We start from the raw sequence: 19,105 nt of genomic DNA on the forward strand, positions 1-19,105 counted from the left end.
CCCTAGGGGGCGGGCATGTTAGCCTCACTTCACCAGATGACCGCCATAGCTGGCAAGTCATGGAGCGGGAATTGGAACGAGGCTGTAACTCCCAAGCCCGTGGACTTGGTTACACTGTGTGGACTTTCTGAGAACACGGATTGGTGGTGGAAGTGGGCTGCAGTAACAGAGCCGATCCGTATGTCTTGTGCTTCCTTCTGTCCACTTCTCTTCCCTCCCTGCTCTACGCAGGCAGATGCCCAGCCTCTGAGTGTTTCGGCCTCGGAGTGTTTCTTCAAAGAGTTGTGAGGTTACACATCTTAGCCCGTGAGAACACATTCTCCGTGGCAACAGCATGTGGTTTGGGAAATATTTCCGACTTCGCTATAGACCTTAGGGGAAGAAAACATGAACCTGTGATAGGACGTGACATTTGCGTGTGAGCAAATGAAGGATCAGTTGGCACCTTCCATCCTCTGAAAAACACCAACCTTTAGGAACCATCACACATTGGTTTTTGATGTTGTTGTTCAATTTTGAAATTTCCTTGAAGTCATACAAGTGACTTGAAAATTTTACCTGCATTTATCATTAAGAGGAGTAAAAATTATTCTTTTTTAAAATTTAAATTCTTTATTGTTTAAAGTATCACATAAGTCTCCTTTCCCCCCCTTGACCACTCCCCGGCCGCCCTCACCCCCCAAAAAATTACTCTTTTTAAAAATAAAAAAAGTCAATGGAAAAAATACCCTTGGATGAGGATTAGCAACAGCAAAAGATTAAATGAGAGCACGCTCGTCCAGTTCTCAGGAACGTAGCGGCCCCTTTATTTGGAGAGCTAGGAACGAAGACTCATGGGCAGTAAGGGGATCCTCAGCCTTAAGTGAATGAGTATGGCATGGCTGCTCCATCAGTTTCTGACATACTTCTGTCAGGTCGGTGCCACCCCCAACTGGAATGCTATCCCTTGAAACACTAGGGAATTAAAGCCCCATTTTCCTCTCAAGTTTTCTGGAGTAAATAGTTTAGGAAGGCGCCTGCGTAGTTGCCTGACAGTTACTTCGAAGGCTCCTGTGCCTTTTTATTTTTAATGACTCATACTCAGAAACGCCCTTCTTTTTGTTCATTAGAACTACAGCAGCCAGTAGCACTCTGGGAGGGCCAAGCACTATGTCAACCCTTCACATGCATTTGATCTCACAATGAACTTGGCATTCTCACTTTACAGATGAGGGCATTGAGCTTCAGAGAAATGGAAGTAACTCCCCCCCCCAAAAAAAAAAGGGGGGGGGGAAGAGAAACTTATCAGTGCTAAAATTTCTAGTGAATTTGCATGTGCATGAATCCATAACTAGCCTGGCAATGAGTTCCCCACAGTGAGTAGCCTCCTGTTCATTTCGGGGTCTCCCTGATTCCCTCCCCCACCCCCCAACTTAGCTTCTCCTGCTCCATTTTAGTGGCGTTGTGGTTGAGTTGGTAGGACTCCTTGAGGCTTGGCACTGTGATGGTGATGTGGTTTCGTGAAAGAGACTGCAGCGGCCCTCAAATAAGGAACTAGGTGCTGCACTTCCTGTCAGAAGGAGAGAGCAAAACACGCCTTTGGGCAGGGCCGACCTGGCCGCGGCTCCCCTCTCTTAAAGCTGCAGAGTGAGGCCCGGACCCGAGTAGAATGGGCTTGCGGTATTCGTGGTGCGTGGGCAGCCACAAGTGAGTACAAACCGACACCTTGTTGATCTTCGTCGTTTATTCTCTGACGTTCGATCGGACTTTTTTGTTGTACCTCAACCGATGTATCTTTGAACTTCCCCTGAATGACTAGTGTTGTTAGTATTAGAAAAAAAATGGGTTGTTTTTGTCTGCAGTTGGTTTGACAGGGTTTTACGGTATGTGAACATCCAATTTGAACTTCGTTGTGAGTTACACCATGCTGGACAAGGTAAGAAGCAGAGGCTGGGTGGCTGTGGATTGGTGCATAGCAGCCAGGACCCTGGGAAGTTAGTTTTCACTCTGGGCTTACTGAATGTTATTGTACCACATACATGAATCCTGACTTTAGGAGCCAGATGTGGATACTCAGTTTGGATGCTATAACCCCAGTGTCTGAGGAATGGCCTCTTAATTGTGGTTTCCTACAGTTGAAAACTTGCTATGGATCCTGTAAAATTTATGATAACAAAACCTAATTAGCATACCTGATTAGCTTCTCATAAATATTATATCAGACTTACAGTTTATATTATTTGAATGTGGTCAAAGTTTGAAACTACTATAGAGGAGGTATCACTGTGGAAGTGGAAAGTCTGGGTACAAATTCTGGCCTTTTCATGCACTCGCTTTATTTTTTAATGGCTATTTTTTAATAGTCTGTAGATCTGTTCTTTAATTTAACCAACTGCCCTCTAATTACTGACTTGGCTAGGTTGCTTCTAATTTTTAATACAATTATACTTAAAGTTGCAGTGAATATTCTTATACATAGAGCGCTGCCAGGTTTTATTAGTGGGTCTAGTAAAGGTTTACACAGTACTGAACCCAGCAGAAAATGTACTGGCTTCAGTGTTACCTCAGCGAGGTCTTCCCTCACCCACCATATTTAAAATCGCAGCCCTCATACCTGCTTTATCTTTCTACGTGGCTCTTGCTGTCTTCCAGAATCCTAGGTGTTTTATTTACCTGAATGCTCTTGTCCCCCTTGCTACAGAGATAAACTCCCGCAGGACATGGGAATAGGGCCTGGCATGTGAGTACTTGCTGAACGCAGACCCGCTGACCAGATAGGTTGGAGGAGTGTCAGTATTCATGGGAGAATTGCCGTGGGAGAAGAATTGCAGTGAATAGTCTTTGGTCTCTAGACGGGCTAGGAAGCAAGAAAAGGCCACAGGGACAGTGAATTGGGAGCCTGGAGGGTCAGCTCTTGGAAGTAATTATAGCAACAGAAGCACATTCCTCTGGAAGGAGAGCATGGGAGAGGTAGATGGTCAATAGGTGGTTGTTGCAGAAGGGAATTTCCCAAGGTTTACGTATTAGAAAGGGAAGGTTAATAGAAACTAATTTTGCTGGGAAGGGATTGTATCACTTTTTGTTTCTGCCTTAACAAAGAGCGTCCTGAGTGGTGGTAAGTAGAGCAAGTTATGCCATCAAAAGCTTTTTTCTTATTGGAGAACTAGAGGCTCAGTGCACAAATTTGTGCACAGGTGGGGTCCCTCCGCCTGGCCTGCGATTGGGGCAGCCGGCTGGGGGGAAGGACCGTGGGAGGTTGGCCGGATGCAGGAGGTTTGCTGTGGGAGTGCACTGACCACCAGGGGGCAGCTCCTGCATTGAGCGTCTGTCCCCTGGTGGTCAGTGCACATCATAGCAACCGGTCATTTGGTCGCTTAGGCTTTTATATCTATAGATGTCTATATGTGCTAATCTAAGTAAGCAGATATGCCAGTAATGTCTATCAGACAATTAATTAGAGTTAGTGACATTATCAAACCAAGCTTCAAAGTTAAATTTACAGCCCAGCCTGAGTGGCTCAGTGGTTGAGTGTCAACCCAGGAACCAAGAGGTTACCAGTTTGATTCTTGGTCACAGCACATGCCCGGATTGCTGGCTTGATCCCCACTAGGGGAGGTGTAGGAGGCAGCAGATCGATGATGTTTCATGTTTTGAGGTTTAGCTGAGATGCTTTTTCACATCCCTGTACCTTTGTCGGCTTTATTTGTACAGAAGGTAGGTATATTTGTAATGATATGAGTTGAGCAAAGTTCTGTCTTTTATTATTTATTTATTTATTTATTTATTTATTTATTTATTCATTTATTTTTAAAAGAGGGTGCTTCTTTTTAAAAAAAATATATTTGATTGATTTTTTACAGAGAGGAAGGGAGAGGGATAGAAAGTTAGAAACATCGATGAGAGAGAAACATCGATCAACTGCCTCCTGCACACGCCCTACTGGGGATGTGCCCACAACCAAGGTACATGCCCTTGACCGGAATCGAACCTGGGACCCTTCAGTCTGCAGGCCGATGCTCTATCCACTGAGCCAAACCAGTTTCAGCAAAGTTCTGTCTTTTAATGAAAAAAACTTGAACTCGAAATTCTTGTAACCAAGGCTTCATTCAGAATAGGATTTGATCATCATATTGACAAGGAGAACATGATACGTCATTGGAGTGGTTTTCCCTGTGTGATGACTTAAGAATCTTCAATGTGCTTCCTCCACCTAAGGTTAACAACAGTGGGAGTGCCCTTGCATTGCATGGGTGGAGTGATAGGTCCTTCCATACCCAATATAACCGTCTGTGGTGTAGCCAATTTTTTTTTTCACACTTTTTTTTTATTAAGGTATTATATGTGTACATATCTTACCATTGTCCCCCCCAACCCCACACCCATACATGCCCTCACCCCCCAGAGTTTTGTGTCCATTGGTTATGCTTATATGCATGCATTCAAGTCCTTCGGTTGATCTCTTATCTCCCCCACCTCTCCCTAACCTTCCCCCTATAATTTGACATTCTGTTTGATGCTTTACTGTCTCTATCTATATTTTTGTTCATCAGTTTATAATGTTCTTTATGATCCACAAATGAGTGAGATCATGTGGTGTTTTTCTTTCATTGACTGGCTTATTTCACTGAGCATAATGTTCTCCAATTCCATCCAGATTGCTGCAAATGATGAGAATTCCTTCTTTTTTATGGCAGCATAGTATTCCATTGTGTAGATGTACCACAGTTTTCTGATCCAGTCATCTGCTGACGGGCACCTAGGCTGTTTCCAAATCTTAGCTATTGTGAATTGTGCTGCTATGAACATAGGGGTGCATATATCCTTTCTGATTGGTGTTTCTAGTTTCTTCGGATATATTCCCAGGAGTGGGATTACTGGGTCAAATGGGAGTTCCATTTTCAGTTTGGTGTAGCCAATTTTAAGAGAAATGTTTAACAAGCCTGGCTTCTGTTGAAAACCAGGCTAGAGTCATCCTCCTTAACATTTCCTCATTATTGGGTTGTTAGCATAACATTAACTATTTTTAAGAACCCAGATTTCTTTTTCTCTTGATCAAAATTCCTTAGGGAGGAATCCTGTAGTTTTTATTTAACCCACTTGTGGCCTCTCGTGGAGAGGATGGAACAATTAGTGATACCCCGAATCACTGGGGAACTGTCCAAACCAGATGGCCCGGCCAGCATGGCTCAGTACTTGAGTGTTGACCTATGAACCAGAAGGTCACAGTTCAATTCCCGGTCAGGGCACATGCCCAGGTTGTGGGCTCGATCCCCAATGTGGGGCATGCAGGAGGCAGCTGATCAATGATTCTCTCTCATCAATGATGTTTCCCTCTCCCTCTCCCTCTCCCTCTCCCTCTCCCTCTCCCTCTCCCTCTCCCTCTCCCTCTCCCTCTCCCTCTCCCTCTCCCTCTCCCTCTCCCTCTCCCTCTCCCTCTCCCTCTCCCTCTCCCTCTCCCTCTCCCTCTCCCTCTCCCTCTCCCTCTCCCTCTCCCTCTCTCTCCCTCTCTCTCCCTCTCCCTCTCCCTCTCCCTCTTCCTCTTCCTCTCCCTCTCCCTCTTCCTCTCCCTCTCCCTCTCCCTCTCTCCCTTTCCCCCCCTCCCTCCCTCCCTCTCCCCCCCTCTCTCCCTCCTTCCCTCCCCCCCTCCCTCCCTTTCCCTTTCCCTTCCTCTCGGGAATCAATTAAAAAAAAAGAAAGGCAGTCAGGGTGGCAATACTACGTGAGTCTTAGGGTTAAACCTGTGCCTGGGAGGCAGGACGGAGCTGTATTAACCGTAGGCTGCTTGCTTACAGGGAGAACGCTGGAGAACCCGATTCCTGGAGCAGTTTATCCTATGAAATTCCCTGTGGAGACTGTTCCGTGAGGCACCATCGAGAGCTGGATGTCTACACATTAACCTCAGAGACCCAGGCTCACCATGAACCCCCACTTCCTGCGGACAGTTGCACTGGGCACATTTTTAAACTTATGAACATCCAACAGCAGCTGATGGTAAGGCAGCAAATTTCCATTTTAAGGCCTTTGTGCCCTCACTCCTTCCCCCAGTGAACCTTGGCTATATTTAAAACCCAAACGCTTCCCTTAAAGATTGCGAAACCTGTAAATAAAGCAGTTTTCTGCTTATAGATGAGAACTAGTGTTGGGTTTGTAGCAGCAGGAGGCTGAGAGAGTTTTTCATTGGATTTTGCCACGTTTTTGTAATAATGAAAGATACACAGACACATTGCAGATATAGAAATATGTAACAACCAGAACTAAATTTTCCTGGCGTGAAAGGAAATTTGTCTGTTTATCTTTATACATTGATTGGTTTAACTTTATAAAACTAAACGGGCAAAGTAGCTTCTGATATTGTTGCTAAAGAGCAAGAACCAGATTTCCTCAGAAGAAAGCCTTTTCACAACTTGTTAGATGAGTGATGATAGTGCTGCTATATTTGAATCGATAGTTATATGGTCCAAAGATCACCCAAAAAAATGAAGATTTTATAATCCACTCAGGGCCTCCAAGATGAAGTTGTTGCCAGACATAAAAACGTTACAGACTCCCTGATAGCTTTGATTATGGATAATGCGAACGTCATGTGGGTGCCGCTCTCCGGCCATAACATCTGAAAGGCTAAGTTTAGATCATTTTTCCACCCAGTTTATTTCAGAGATGATTTGATTTGGAAAAAGCTGGGCAATAATTTCATTTCAGGTCACCGAGGGTCAGCTCAGTGCCAGAAGCTGCTTGGGGAGCAGGCCTTATTTCTGAGGCCAGCAGGCCAACACACTCCACTGTGGAGTCGGATGAGGAGCTTGCCTCTGCCTTTCCCAGTCGTGTTTGTTCCAGAACAGGTGTCATATTATTTTCCTGTGAATGACTGCCAGGAAGTCGGGCTTTCCTTCCTGGGTGAATCAGAGTCCAACTGAAAATATCAGTTTGCAGGTGTTAAAGCTACCTTACGGTATGGGAATAGTTGATAAAAAAAACATGAGATACGGAAACTGTCCGAGGATGCATGTGTTAGGAGCATCTTAACATTTTTCAAGAAATGCCACTTGTTTCTGCCAGTCTCTGTTCTGTCATGTTCGGCTGTTATTAAATTTAATGAGCTGCTTTCGTAATTTTTAGGAAACGGTTATGCTTTCAACAGGAACTGGAAGCAAGCTAATTTTGAATATGCTAAGGAGCATAGCAAAGAAGCTTTTGTTTACGTATTTATTTATCTATTTTATTTTTATTGATTTCAGAGAGGAAGGGAGAGGGAGAGAGAGAAACCAGCTTTCTTTTTATCTTGATCAAAATGACATCCTTAGGGAGCAATCCTGTAGTTTTTATTTTTTGTTTTTTTTTTGTCAAAGTACCTATTTAGTTTATTTTGTTTGTTTGTTTTTAATAGAGAGGAAGAGAGAGGGATAGAGAGTTAGAAATATCGATGAGAGAGAAACATCGATCAGCTGCCTCTTGCACACCCCTACTGGGGATGTGCCCGCAACCAAGGTACATGCCCTTGACCGGAATCGAACCTGGGACCCTTGAGTCCGCAGGCCGACGCTCTATCCACTGAGCCAAACCGGTTTCGGCAATCCTGTAGTTTTTATTTAACCATTTGTGGTCTCTCCTGAGGAGGATGGAACAGTTAGTGAAATCCCGAATCATTGGGATATCATCAATGATAAGAGAGAATCATTGATCGGCTGCCTCCTGCAGACCCCCCACTGGGGATCGAGCCTGCTACCCAGGAAAGTGCCCTGACCGGGAATCGAACCATGACCTCCTGGTTCATAAGTGCATGCTCAACCACTGAGTCACACTGGCTGGGCTCACCTTTTATATTATTGTTTATTTTTATCATACTAGCAGCTATGGAGCTATAAGGGAGAAAAGTGATTTCGGAAACAGGAGAAAACGTCTCTGTATTTACTTAGATCAGCTCTGTGCATCCTCAGAAGAGCTGGAATGGTCATCCGTTTTCTCCAACTGGATTTTTGTTTATAGGTGTCAGTGACATCTTTTCCCATGAACAGTTTTTAAACATTTTCTTTCATTTCCTCTTAGAAAACAAACCTCAAGCAGATGGACAATCTTATGCCCTTAATGGTGGCAGCCCAGGATCCTTCAGGTCTGCTCACTGCCCAAGATGCCGAGGGCTCGTTCCTTCCCTGCACAGCAGCGTCCACGGACAGCCCGCAGCCTCCCTCTCCTCCTGCCGGCGCCGAGAGCTCTCCCTGCGGCCCCGGGATCCCGGCCGCGCAGGCGGAACGTCCCTCTGACTTCTCCAGCGCTGGCAAGGGAGAGAACACAGATTGTTCCTGTAGGAAGAAAAATAAAGGCGTGGAGAGAAAAGGGGAAGAGGCGGAGCCTGCCGTGGACTCTGAGACTCTGTCTAATCCCCAAAGCTGCCTTCAGAGCATGTCTGATTGTGGGGAGAAGGGGACAGAAGGCCTTCCACCCTGTGAAATCGGAAGTGAAGAAACTAGAGCAACATCTGCCACAGTGGCCACAGCCCAGGGGTCTCTGAGCAGTGGGGGTGCTGCCCTGCCGGGGGTCACACTCATGGAGTCAGGCCCGGCCCCGCATGTCCCTGCAGGTGAACAGGTAGGCAGCTCAGCAGTAGATGCTGGTGTCCCAGACACTGCAGAGGGGACGGAACGTGGTCTCATGCACCCAGATGCTACCACCCAGAAGAAGGTGCTCGAAGCTGGGGAAAGGACAAAGGAAAGATCGGAGAACTCTGATGTCAGTGCAGCTGCCGCCTCTGACGTCACAGACACAAGGAAGCCGGTGGATACAGCCATGGTTCCAAACTGCGTGCCCGCCACCAGCTCCCTGGACGGTGACCCGCCGGCTGAGTCGGTCCTTGTGCTGAGTAATGGAGGAGCCCCTACGGAAAAAACTGCCGAAACGGAAACTTCCGGAAGTCGTGACACGAGTGCTGGTGATCAGAGCCCTGCCATCGTTCCAGCTGCTGCAAATGGCAAGATGTCAGACAGCGTCCAAGAGGACGCTCCCTTAGCGCACACGGGCGGGGCAGTGTCACCCGCGGATCTAACCGTCCCCCGGCCACAGAAGGATGCTTTGCCGAAGGAGAAAGCAGAAACGAGTTCACCTCATCTTCAGAGCCAGGACGACAAGCCGCCCACCTGCTCCCCACCTGCAGACGAGAAGCCGCGAGCTGCCTCTGCAGGTGGACAGAGCGCAGGGGCGTCTGGTGGTGCGCGGGCTGCAGAGCATCGTGGTGACACAGTGACCCCGCCCGTGGGCCCCGCCCCGGGCCCGCCCCACGCACAGCCCCCGCCCACTGCCGTCTGCCCGGAAGGCCCACAGGCTGACACCGTCACCCCTGGCCCTGGCAGAGACACCCCGGAAGATGTGGGTGTTTGTCCCCTTGAAGTTTTGGACAGAGAGGGCCAAACAGGAGGTTTGAACTCGGAAACGCCTCTCACAAATGCGCTTGAAGTGGGGCCGCAGCCACACGCTGTTCTCCCCAAAGCAGAGCGAGGGCCGGAGCCAGACCAGGCGGGGACAGCAGGCCGGACTTGCTCTCCGGCAGGCAGTCCAGGCGGTGAATCAGTAACGAAGGACGACGCCCTTTCCCTTGTCCCCTCCCAGAATGAAAAGGGAACAGCAACTCCCCAGCCACGTCCCGCTACAGACTGGAGAGATGGCGGAGGTGGGAGTGATCCAGATAAGAAGCCACTAGAAGACCGCGCAGCAGGCCTGCCCACCGCCCCCACTGCCCCGGACCCTCCGCCCAGCATGGGGAACGCCAGTCCTCTAGGATTCGGTGGGGAGCAGGAGGGCCCCCGCCTCCCAGCAGCCCCTGAAGCGAGGAACAGGGAGGGGGGCCCCGACTCCTCCCGGCTCCGTGTGGCTGACGCCCCTTTGGCCTCTGATTCCAATGTGACTGAAGAAGGAAACAACCCGGTGGTTCCAGAAAGCTCTGCAGCTTGGGGACAAGGTGACAGACTTAAAGCAGTGATTTGCGCCTCCACTAAGGAAGACACTCGTCCTTCAGGGGCGCGGCGGGAAGGGCAGGGACCAGACCCTCCGGGGCAGGAGTTCCCAGGGGTCCAGGGAGAACCTGGCTCAGCTGCCTGTGCCCGGGACACGGCACTTGAACACGGTGGTTCCCGGGGCACACCCTCGGCCTGTCTGAACGCAGAAACTAAACACAACAAGGAAGTGGCCCCACCAGCCTCACTGCTGACTGAAGGTGGGGCCGCACAGAGCCTGGTGCCACCAGGAGCAGGGCTGGCTGCAGACGCGGGCCAGGAAGCCGTGGGTGCAGAGCAGAGCAGCTCCCCGCCGCCGCCGGGTCTGTCACCAGATGCATCTCGGGCTCCTGACTGCAACGGACCTTTCGCGGTGGATGGAGTGACAGACGCTCAAGCCCAGGGAGAGACCGCTGCCTGCGCGGCGAGGGGAAACATGGCACTGGATGTCGCGGGGGGTGACGCTCTACGCGGAACTGCGGAAGCCAGAGGAACGGCCTTATCCCACAGCGCCCCAGACCTCCCCGTTCCGGAAGGCTTGCTGAGCCAGGAGAATGGGATCCAGGTTTTGCCAGGAGCCTTACCAGACAAAGGTGGGGCTGACCTCCAGGGCGCTGCAACCCCAGAGACGGTGCCTCCTGTTTGGGAGAAAGGGAAGCTGGAGGGAGCCCACCTCAGCTGTAGCAGGGATGCCTCCGAGCAGGCCCCGATGGACGGCACACGCTCCGTCCCCCTGCAGCCCACTGCCAAGGAGCGCCCCGCAGAGACCGGGCTCGCCACCAGTGATGACAAGGCCCCCAGCAGGGACAGGGGCGCTCCCCCTGTCCCTCATGCTGTGTCTGCCGAGGCCGGCCACCTGCCTAAGGGAGGAGACTCCATCGAGGAGGCTGCGAGTCGTATAGTGGATGCCGTCATCGAGCGAGTCAAGGCCTCAGGAGCCCTGCTCACAGAGGGGGACATCAGTCACATGCCACCGTCCGGTCCTGCAGAGTCAGGACCAGGGGCTGACCAGCTGGAGAGCGCTTCCGCCCAGAAAGTGCCCGCCCTCCTGCCTGCGGGGACCCCAGCAGCGGGCAGTACACCCGGGAGCCCTGCAGGTTGTTTTATTGGAAGGGAGGAGCCAGAGAAGATGATTCCGCCGGTTCAAGGACCTGAGCCGGCAACAGGTGAGCGAAACAACATGACGTTAACCTGAGAGACAAATTCCCTCTCTCGTCTGTCTCTGTGATGGGCAAGTAGCATTAGAGGTGTCCTGGCTGGTGAGAGGTCTTGCATTCATTGGGCAGGTTGCTAAATGAATAGTCGCCACCCCCAGGAGAGGCACGCCCCCCCCGTCCCCCCGCCTCCCAGCCCCCCCCCCCCCCCAGGGCCAAACAGATGTTGCTTTCTGGATTGTAGACCCCGGCTTGATTGCCTGAGTCTGTAGGTGCTGTTTGCCACCCTGGGGTGGGGTGGGGGGGGGGGGTACAGTCTTCTTAACCTGGAGTGCCATGTCTGCTAGGTCCCTGCTGTTCTAAAATGATAAAGGAATTTAGCAGGTGCCTGTATTCACATGGCTTAGGCCTTTTCTCAGAGCCATGAGAGACAGTGCTGAAAAAAAGAGTGTTTCATTTACAAGCCTGAAACTCCTCCTTCCCCTCTCCTAGTCTGTGTTCTGAGCACATTTAGAGTCAGAGTGGTTTCATGAATAACTTAGCTGTAAGTATCAGTCTAAGCCGATGGCCTAACATCCCAAATGGTGGTATTAGGTCATCCGTGTGTGTGGGGGGGGGGACCCCCTCCTCTTCCTGCTCTAGGACCAGACCTCGAGTCCCATGGCCTGTGGCTTTTGGGCAGCAGTCTGGGAATGCAGGCCCCTGCCCGGTGCAGGCATCGGATGCAGGATTTCCGCCCCAGCGCAGTCTGTGAGCTGCTGTCACCGGGCAGACGTGGTGTCTGCTTATCTCGGTGAAGCAGCTGCAGGGAGCTGATTGCTCCCCCGGCAGCCTGCTCCATGTCCACAGAGCAGAGCGCCACCGCTGCGCAGCGCAAGCAGCTCTCGGAGTCAAACTTCTCCCTGGGAGTGGGCCGGAGCTGAAGCTGGAGCCAGGCTCCGTGTTACTCCCGAAACCTGTCAAGGTCAGTTCGGTTCGCTTTGATCCCACCACCCGTTACCAGGTATAGACAGAGGACCCGTTTCCATGTTTGACCCCAGGCTGTTGTAGGTAAGACCTAGCCTGTTTTGTTTTTATTGTTGGCTTGTGTTTTTGATGCTTTTTCTTAATTTTTGAAAATGCCTTTAAGTGTAGTATGAGTTAAGGGTGTGGGGGTGGGGTGTGTAGAGACATGAACAAACAGAACTCGAAAAGGCGTTGCTTAGGAAATAGAGCAGTGCAAACACAATTGTCATTTCCCCGAAAAAGCATTGTTAATCATTTATAACCTTTTTAAAAAAAAAAAAATTCAATTGAGGTATTGAAGAAACTTTCGGTAGCATTTTTTGGTGACTTTAGGATTTAATTTTATTAATGTTTTATATTGTTAGTGGGAGAAATTTGTTGGCTGCTATCTCGGTGAGAAGGTCTCTACTCTTTAAAATAAGGCACAAAAACAAGTCTATTTTGGGGGCCGGTCAGGTTGACATTTCGGAAGAATGGGAATGGCTGTAAGCTGACGCCTGGCTGTGTTCCTTTCCTTTGGGTGCTTGCGACTTTGGCCAATGGGCCGGAATGATTTCTCTCTCTGGCTCAGTAAAAATTAACGCGAGGCAATGTGAACTGTATGAGCTTTGTGCCTCTAGTGTCCTCTGAGAAAAGGTAGGAACCAGGGAGGATTTCAGACGTGGGTATTTATTACCACGTAAGTATAGCAAAGATCTTAAAGTTTCAGGAAGGAAAATGAGGCGAACGCCTGTTCACCAATATCTCTGGGTTTGGGGTTGTTGGTTGATATGTGTGGGCGAGCGACTTGTTCAGTTACCGAGAGGAGTCATATGTGCTCAGTGCCCATGGTCTCAAATTACAGAGGGAAGTGGCCAGTGATCAAAATCTCCGCTTTCTTCAGAAAATGGCCCGGATTGGGGAAAGCCCCTGGTCACATCGCCCTGGAAAAAAGCCCCTGCGTGTGATCTCAGAGCAAAAGGGTATTTTCTAGGAGGTTCGGATTCCATTCATGAGTGTAACCAGCCTGTTGCAAGAGTGAGGGGACCTGAGTTTATCTGCTGACTTGGAAGGAGCCCCATGGCCCCGGCTTCTGTTTTTTTGTTTGCTGCTGTGGATTAAGCCAAATAGAAATTGAAAGGGGGAAAACACACACTTCTGGTTAGAAAGAGGGGATGGGCCCTGCCCCGAGAGCACTGGGCACAGGCCTGTGGGAAACTGCTCGTACATGAGTGAGCCAGGCCAGTCAAGTGTCAGCAATCACTGTTTACCGTTGAGGCTGGCCAATGCTTGCCAAAAAGCCGTATTATCAGTTGATGGGTAAAGGAGAGCAAGGTCATGCCAAAAATCACATCCCCAAGTAAATAAAAGAAAAGAAAACAAAACTCAACAACACTAAAAAGTCTACTCTGGTTCACCTTGAAATATCTTGGTCAAGGAATGCTTCTAGGGCCTGGCTTAGTCAGATTTTTTAATTGAATCACATTTTTGAAATATAGGACTGAGTTCGGTTCTTCGGATTTCCTTGCCTGTTTTTAAATTGCTAGTAAGGTTATATAATTACAGGATCAAAGAAAGGAGAGATTTATAAAGGTTTGTTTATAGAAATATAACTTTCCTAAATCTAAAGTAGACGCTTGTGCAGGTCACAGTGCCCTATTAGGACAAAATCTACATATATAAAAGGCTAAGTGACCAACTGTCTGTCTATCCGACCGGCCGGCCGGCACATGTATGCACTGGCAATTTAAAAATAAACATTGACTCGCACATGCGCGATACATATAAAGCTCCAATCGAATTTCTTATTAGTATTACTCCTTCAGGTATGCCAGGTCATAAATTAAAATTGAAAGTAGGTGCAATTATCATGCTAATGACAAATCACAATAGTACATGGGGTCTTTGTAATGGTACTAGATTTATTATCAAAAGATTGCGAACTAACATAATCGAAGCTGAAGTACTAATGGGATCTGCGGAAGGAGAGGTTGTTCTGATTCCAAGAATTGATTTGTCCTCGTCTGACACTGGCCTCCCATTTAAATTAATTCAAAGACAGATTCCTGTGACGCCAGCATTTTCGATGACTATTAATAAATCACAAGGACAAACTCTAGACAGAGTAGGAATATTCCTACCTGAACCCTTTTTCGGACATGGTCAGTTATATGTTGCTTTCTCTCGAGTTCGAAGAGCGTGTGATGTTCAAGTTAAAGTTGCAAATACTTCATCACAAGGGAAATGAGTGAAACACTCTGAAAGTGTTTTTACTCTTAATGTGGTATATAGGGAGATAGTAGAATGAGTTTAATCAATTTATCAGTCATTGTTTTTATCAATGTCTTTAAATCATGTTTTTGTTGTGTCTATATCATGTCTTTGTTATATCATGTTGTTACTGTTTATTAATCAATTTATATATTTTCATATACACTTTACTAATTTTCTTTCATCTCTGACACTTCTATTATAAAGGGCGAATAGCAATATTAAAATATTTCTTCTAATTAATTTCTTTTCAGTGTGCATGGATCCGTGCACCGGGCCACTAGTTTAATATAATCCCTTCTTTGGTGAAGGAAGCCTCTTGGCTCTTTGGTGTAGGGAGCAGTTCTCTCTGCCAGAGCGGTGGCATGACTAGATTAATAACAACCGCTGCAAGTTTTCCGCGTGAAATTGAGATGACCGTTCCATTTGTGTTTGGATTATCAAGGTGAATTTTGCCTGTTCGGTCATCAGTCCCCTTCAAAGAAGTGCCAAAGCCTAAATTTGCTTCAGACATTTTAGCACGTCCTTCCTGTGTTTGCTTACGCACATGGTGACCAGGTAACCACTGTTATTTGGTCTGCGTTGAGCATAATTCTAGAGAAGACGTATAAAAACTTCTTCTTAAAAAAGTAAATAAATAGGAATTGCTAGTTGGTGATTATGTCTTGATTTGGGAAGAAGCAAAAGTTAAAACAAAAAATAGCTTAGTAGAACAGTTCAGTCTTACCAATTGCAGTTCTGGGTAAATGAGTGTATGTAGTGTTTTTTATTTAAAAAAAATACTTTTATTGATTTCAGAGAGGAAGAGAGAGGGAGAGATAGGTAGATGAGAGAGAACCATTGATTGGCTGCCTCCTGCATGCCCCCATAGTGGTTTTTGAGTCCGCAGCCCGGGCATGTGTCCTGTCCGGGAATCAACCCATGACCTCCTGGTTCATAGGTCAACACTCAACCACTGAGCCATTCGGGTCAGGCTGTATGTAGTATTTTTTAAAGAAAGACTCTTCTCAAAGGCTTTCCCTCAGTGCTTTCTTTTTTTGTCCTGTACAAATGCAAGCGTTTCTTGCCTCTTGGATGATGGTCAGGGTGGACCACCTAGCTTCAGCTGTTAACCTGTTACCTTGGAGTGTATGTAAGTCAGCACCACACTCAGATTTGTCATGAAAAGTCTGTGGTGAAAACGGAAGTTCAATAAACATTGAATTGGACCTTCCCTTACCAACAAACCCATACGAGAGCCAGGGAGAACCATGCAACCATGTCATAAAGGAATAGCTCAGCATAGGGTCAGAAATGACACCAACTTTTCCATGTAGCCCCAAAGCAAAAAAACACAAAAACCCATGAAACCTGGAGTGTGTTGTGTAAATAGTAATGCGCGGGAATCAAGTTTTCAAATGCCCTTTGTAACCCTCGTGTTCTCTTCAGAAATGCCAGACACCAAGGCTGACGATGAGGTGGACTTTCTGAGGAATCCCAGGCAGAGTTCCGTGTCTGAAGAGGTGGCTGGAGGCGACACAGCGGCACCTTCGGGGACCAGACAAGGCCTGAAGACGCAGACGGTGAGTGGCCTCGGATCTTTAGCAGCACAGCTCTGTTTAGCGTGGTCTGGCGGGTCTGATTTACGGCCTTGTTTTTTTGTTTGTGGGATTTTTTTCACAGTAGTGTTATTTTCCCTTTCTCTCTTGTTCCATGACATATAACCGTGGATATGCATGCAGTAAGCTTTCATAAGTGGTGTACACCACGGGCAGAGTTCTGTAATGGGCCTTCCCGAGCGGGTCCCTTGGAGATGGTAATGGAAAAGATTTTTTTTTCCCTGTGAGCACAAGACCTTTCAGTTTGTCATCAAGTTTAATGTGTCACAAAATGAGAATTACCAAAGGAATGTTAGCCCTTTTTAAACCTGATCCTTTCTTTTTCTTTATATAGAAACTGATAGCAGCAAAAATGAGATTTTTAACTTATAGCTCAATATTATCTGTCTGCAATATGAAGTATGTCATTTTTCGTGATGAAAAAATGTTTAGTAGGTGTGTTTTTTTTCATAATAGATCTATTGAGATATTATTTCTTTTTGTTAATCCTCACCCGAGGATATTTTTTCAATTGATTTTCTTTTTATAGAGAGTGGAAGGGAAGGAGGGAGGAGGGAAAGAGAGAAACATTGATGTGAGAGAGACACATGGATTGATTGCCCCCCATGCATGTACCAACTCTGGGCTGGGGATCAAGCCTACAACCGAGGTACGTGTCCCTAACCGGACTCGAACACCCTTCAGTCCTCGGGCTGACGCTCTAACCACTGAGCCAAAATGACTAGGGCTAGATGTTATTTTTTTTATAGCAGCTTTATTGTGATGTAGTTCTCATACTATGAAATCATACTCATTCAAGTAAAATGCACAATTTAGTAGTTTTTAATAGCTTTAGAGAGTCTTGCAACTGTCTGATTTTAGGACAGTATGGTTATCCCACAAAAGAAACCCCACTTTTATTAGCAGTCCACCCATCCTCCCCATCTCCGGGTGGTCACTAATCCTCTCTCTGTCTATGGATTTGTCCATTCTGGCATTGCATATACATGGAATTATACAGTATGTGGGTCTTTCACTAGCATAGTGTTTCAGGGTTCATCCATGTAACATTGATCCGTATTTCATTTCTTTTTCTTGGTAAGTAATAGTCCATTCTGAGGTATACCACATTTTGTTGTACGTTTGGATTGTTTTTTGGCCATTGTGAATAATACTGCTATGCAACCTTGCATACAAGTTTGTATGGACATACGTTTTCATATACCTAGTAGTGGATTTGCTGGGTCATATGGCAATTCTGTATTTAGCATTCAGTAGGTTTTAAAATGCTTTCCTTCAGGTTCTTGAAATTACTTCTTTTTTAAAGCTATGAATTTTAAAAACAAGGAACTTCAACTTGTAGAGAGAAACATTGCTTTCAATTTGAGATTCCACGCTGGCTTAAGAAAAACAGAAACCTTTCGGAAACTGAAAATCAAGTTACTGCACTCAGTTATGTTGTCTCTCAGAAAATCAGTCCTCCTTGTCTAGACCAGATGGGGCACTGGTTTTGTCTTCAGAGGGCTAAGTGGTATATCTTCTTTAAGTTCCACTGGTAGGTAAACAGCACGGCACCCTCCCAAACTGTTTCCAGTGTCTGAACTGTGATAAACAAGCCTGGTTTTATTGGGAGGGAGGTGCTGACTGTTCTAACCCGCTCCTATTGCAGATAATACTCATGACTAATGCCTGGGTGGCTCCTTGTATAGCAGGCGTTTCAGACAAATGTTGCTTTTGCCTCTGGGGAAAGAAAAGAGAACACACCCTGCCTGGGGAGGGTACATGTGTCTTTGTTTCCAGAAGCCCCTACAAAAAGAGAAGGAACAAACTCATATCCTTGAATTCAAATGCCTCTGTTTCCCAGTCCTCCCTCTCAACAGGGCAGTGGTTAGTGTCACTGAGCACAGCCCGATGCTTGCGTTCCGATGAGCGATATCTCCATGGTGATGGTATCTTGTCCATTATAAAGAAGACAAAACATTTTTAAAAATAAAAAGCTCCCTCATCTCCCTTGTTCTCTAGTTTTAGGCATTGAGAAAGATAGTTTTAGGCATTGAGAAAGATAAGGCACACATAGAATGAGGCACACATTCCTCTGGTTGGTCAGTGTGCCTCATCTACACTAATAAAAGAGAAAAATGCTAATTGACCATAACTTCGCCACGCCCCCAGCCAATCAGAGCGAGTATGCAAATTAACCCAACAAAGATGGCAGTTAATTTGCATTCGCTGAGGGAGGGAGGAGTGAAGACTGAAGACAGCATAGAAGGAAGAGAGAGGGAAAGCGGAAAGCAAGGCGGCTGCCAGAGGGAAAGTGCGGGCGGGGTGGGCGGCAGCGTGTGGGACGGGGAGGGACAGTGCACCGGCCGAGGCGGCCACTTGCAGGAATCTTCCTGCAACGGGCTCCTAGTCCTATATAATAAAAGCCTAATATGCCGATCGACCAAATGGCGGAACGACCGGTTGCAATGATGCGCACTGACCACCGGGGGGAAGACGCTCAATGCAGGAGCTGCCCCCAGCCTGCAGGCCCCTCCCTTCCACTTTCTAAAAATCAATGGAAAAATATCCTCAAGTGAGGGTTACCAAAAAACAAACAAACAAACAAACAAACAACAAAAACACACACAGAAAAAGCTTTATTTATAGACATTAAAATTTGAATTTCATATAATGTTCATGTGTTACAAAATACTCTTTTTTGGATAATATTTTTGAATCATGTAATAATGTAAAACCCACTTTTAGGTTTTGTCATAGGCTGTACACAAAACAGGCAGTGGGCTCCTGGCCTAGAGAATATTGCGCATCAGTGGATGAAAAGAAAGAGCAAACAGGCTTGTTTTCTATATTGGTCATTGGTTTCGTGGTGAGCGCTCTGGTTACTAACAGCCAGCAGGAAGGCAGAGCTCCCGTCTGCGTCTCTCCGAACTAGCGTGTGACTTAGCTTCTCCACAGCTCAGTGTCCTCCTCCGTTTCTCCTCTCGCTTTAATCTCTGGAATCTGTTTGCAGTCTGAAAGGGTGGCTTGAGCTTGTGGTTGTAGTTGAGGGTGGAGTGGCGTTTGTTTAATAGTATTTAATCCGATCTTTCTGACACATGCCCAGTCCCTGTGTTGGCCTTGGGAATAGGCCAGTCCTTGCTTCATCGAATCATTGTTT

At 47.2% G+C, this 19,105-nt stretch overlaps 1 protein-coding gene across 5 annotated transcripts in view; it reads left to right on the plus strand.

Annotated features, from left to right (window-relative positions):
* The window catches only part of AKAP13 (A-kinase anchoring protein 13), a 184,106-nt gene that overhangs the window by 82,422 nt on the left and 82,579 nt on the right, over positions 1 to 19,105 (plus strand). For 4 of the 5 annotated variants that reach the window (XM_054713359.1, XM_054713358.1, XM_054713361.1 and 1 more), the window contains exons 1-3: positions 5,913 to 5,970; positions 8,023 to 11,125; positions 15,797 to 15,930. In XM_054713359.1, the coding sequence (XP_054569334.1) occupies positions 5,947 to 5,970; positions 8,023 to 11,125; positions 15,797 to 15,930 (3,261 nt within the window). In that variant the 5' untranslated portion in view covers positions 5,913 to 5,946. Of the gene's footprint in view, positions 1 to 5,771; positions 5,971 to 8,022; positions 11,126 to 15,796; positions 15,931 to 19,105 lie in introns of those variants that run through there. The other variant, XM_028132592.2, reaches the window with a different exon arrangement.

This window comes from Eptesicus fuscus, chromosome 25 (assembly GCF_027574615.1).
Source record: "Eptesicus fuscus isolate TK198812 chromosome 25, DD_ASM_mEF_20220401, whole genome shotgun sequence".
Taxonomy (NCBI): domain Eukaryota; kingdom Metazoa; phylum Chordata; class Mammalia; order Chiroptera; family Vespertilionidae; genus Eptesicus; species Eptesicus fuscus.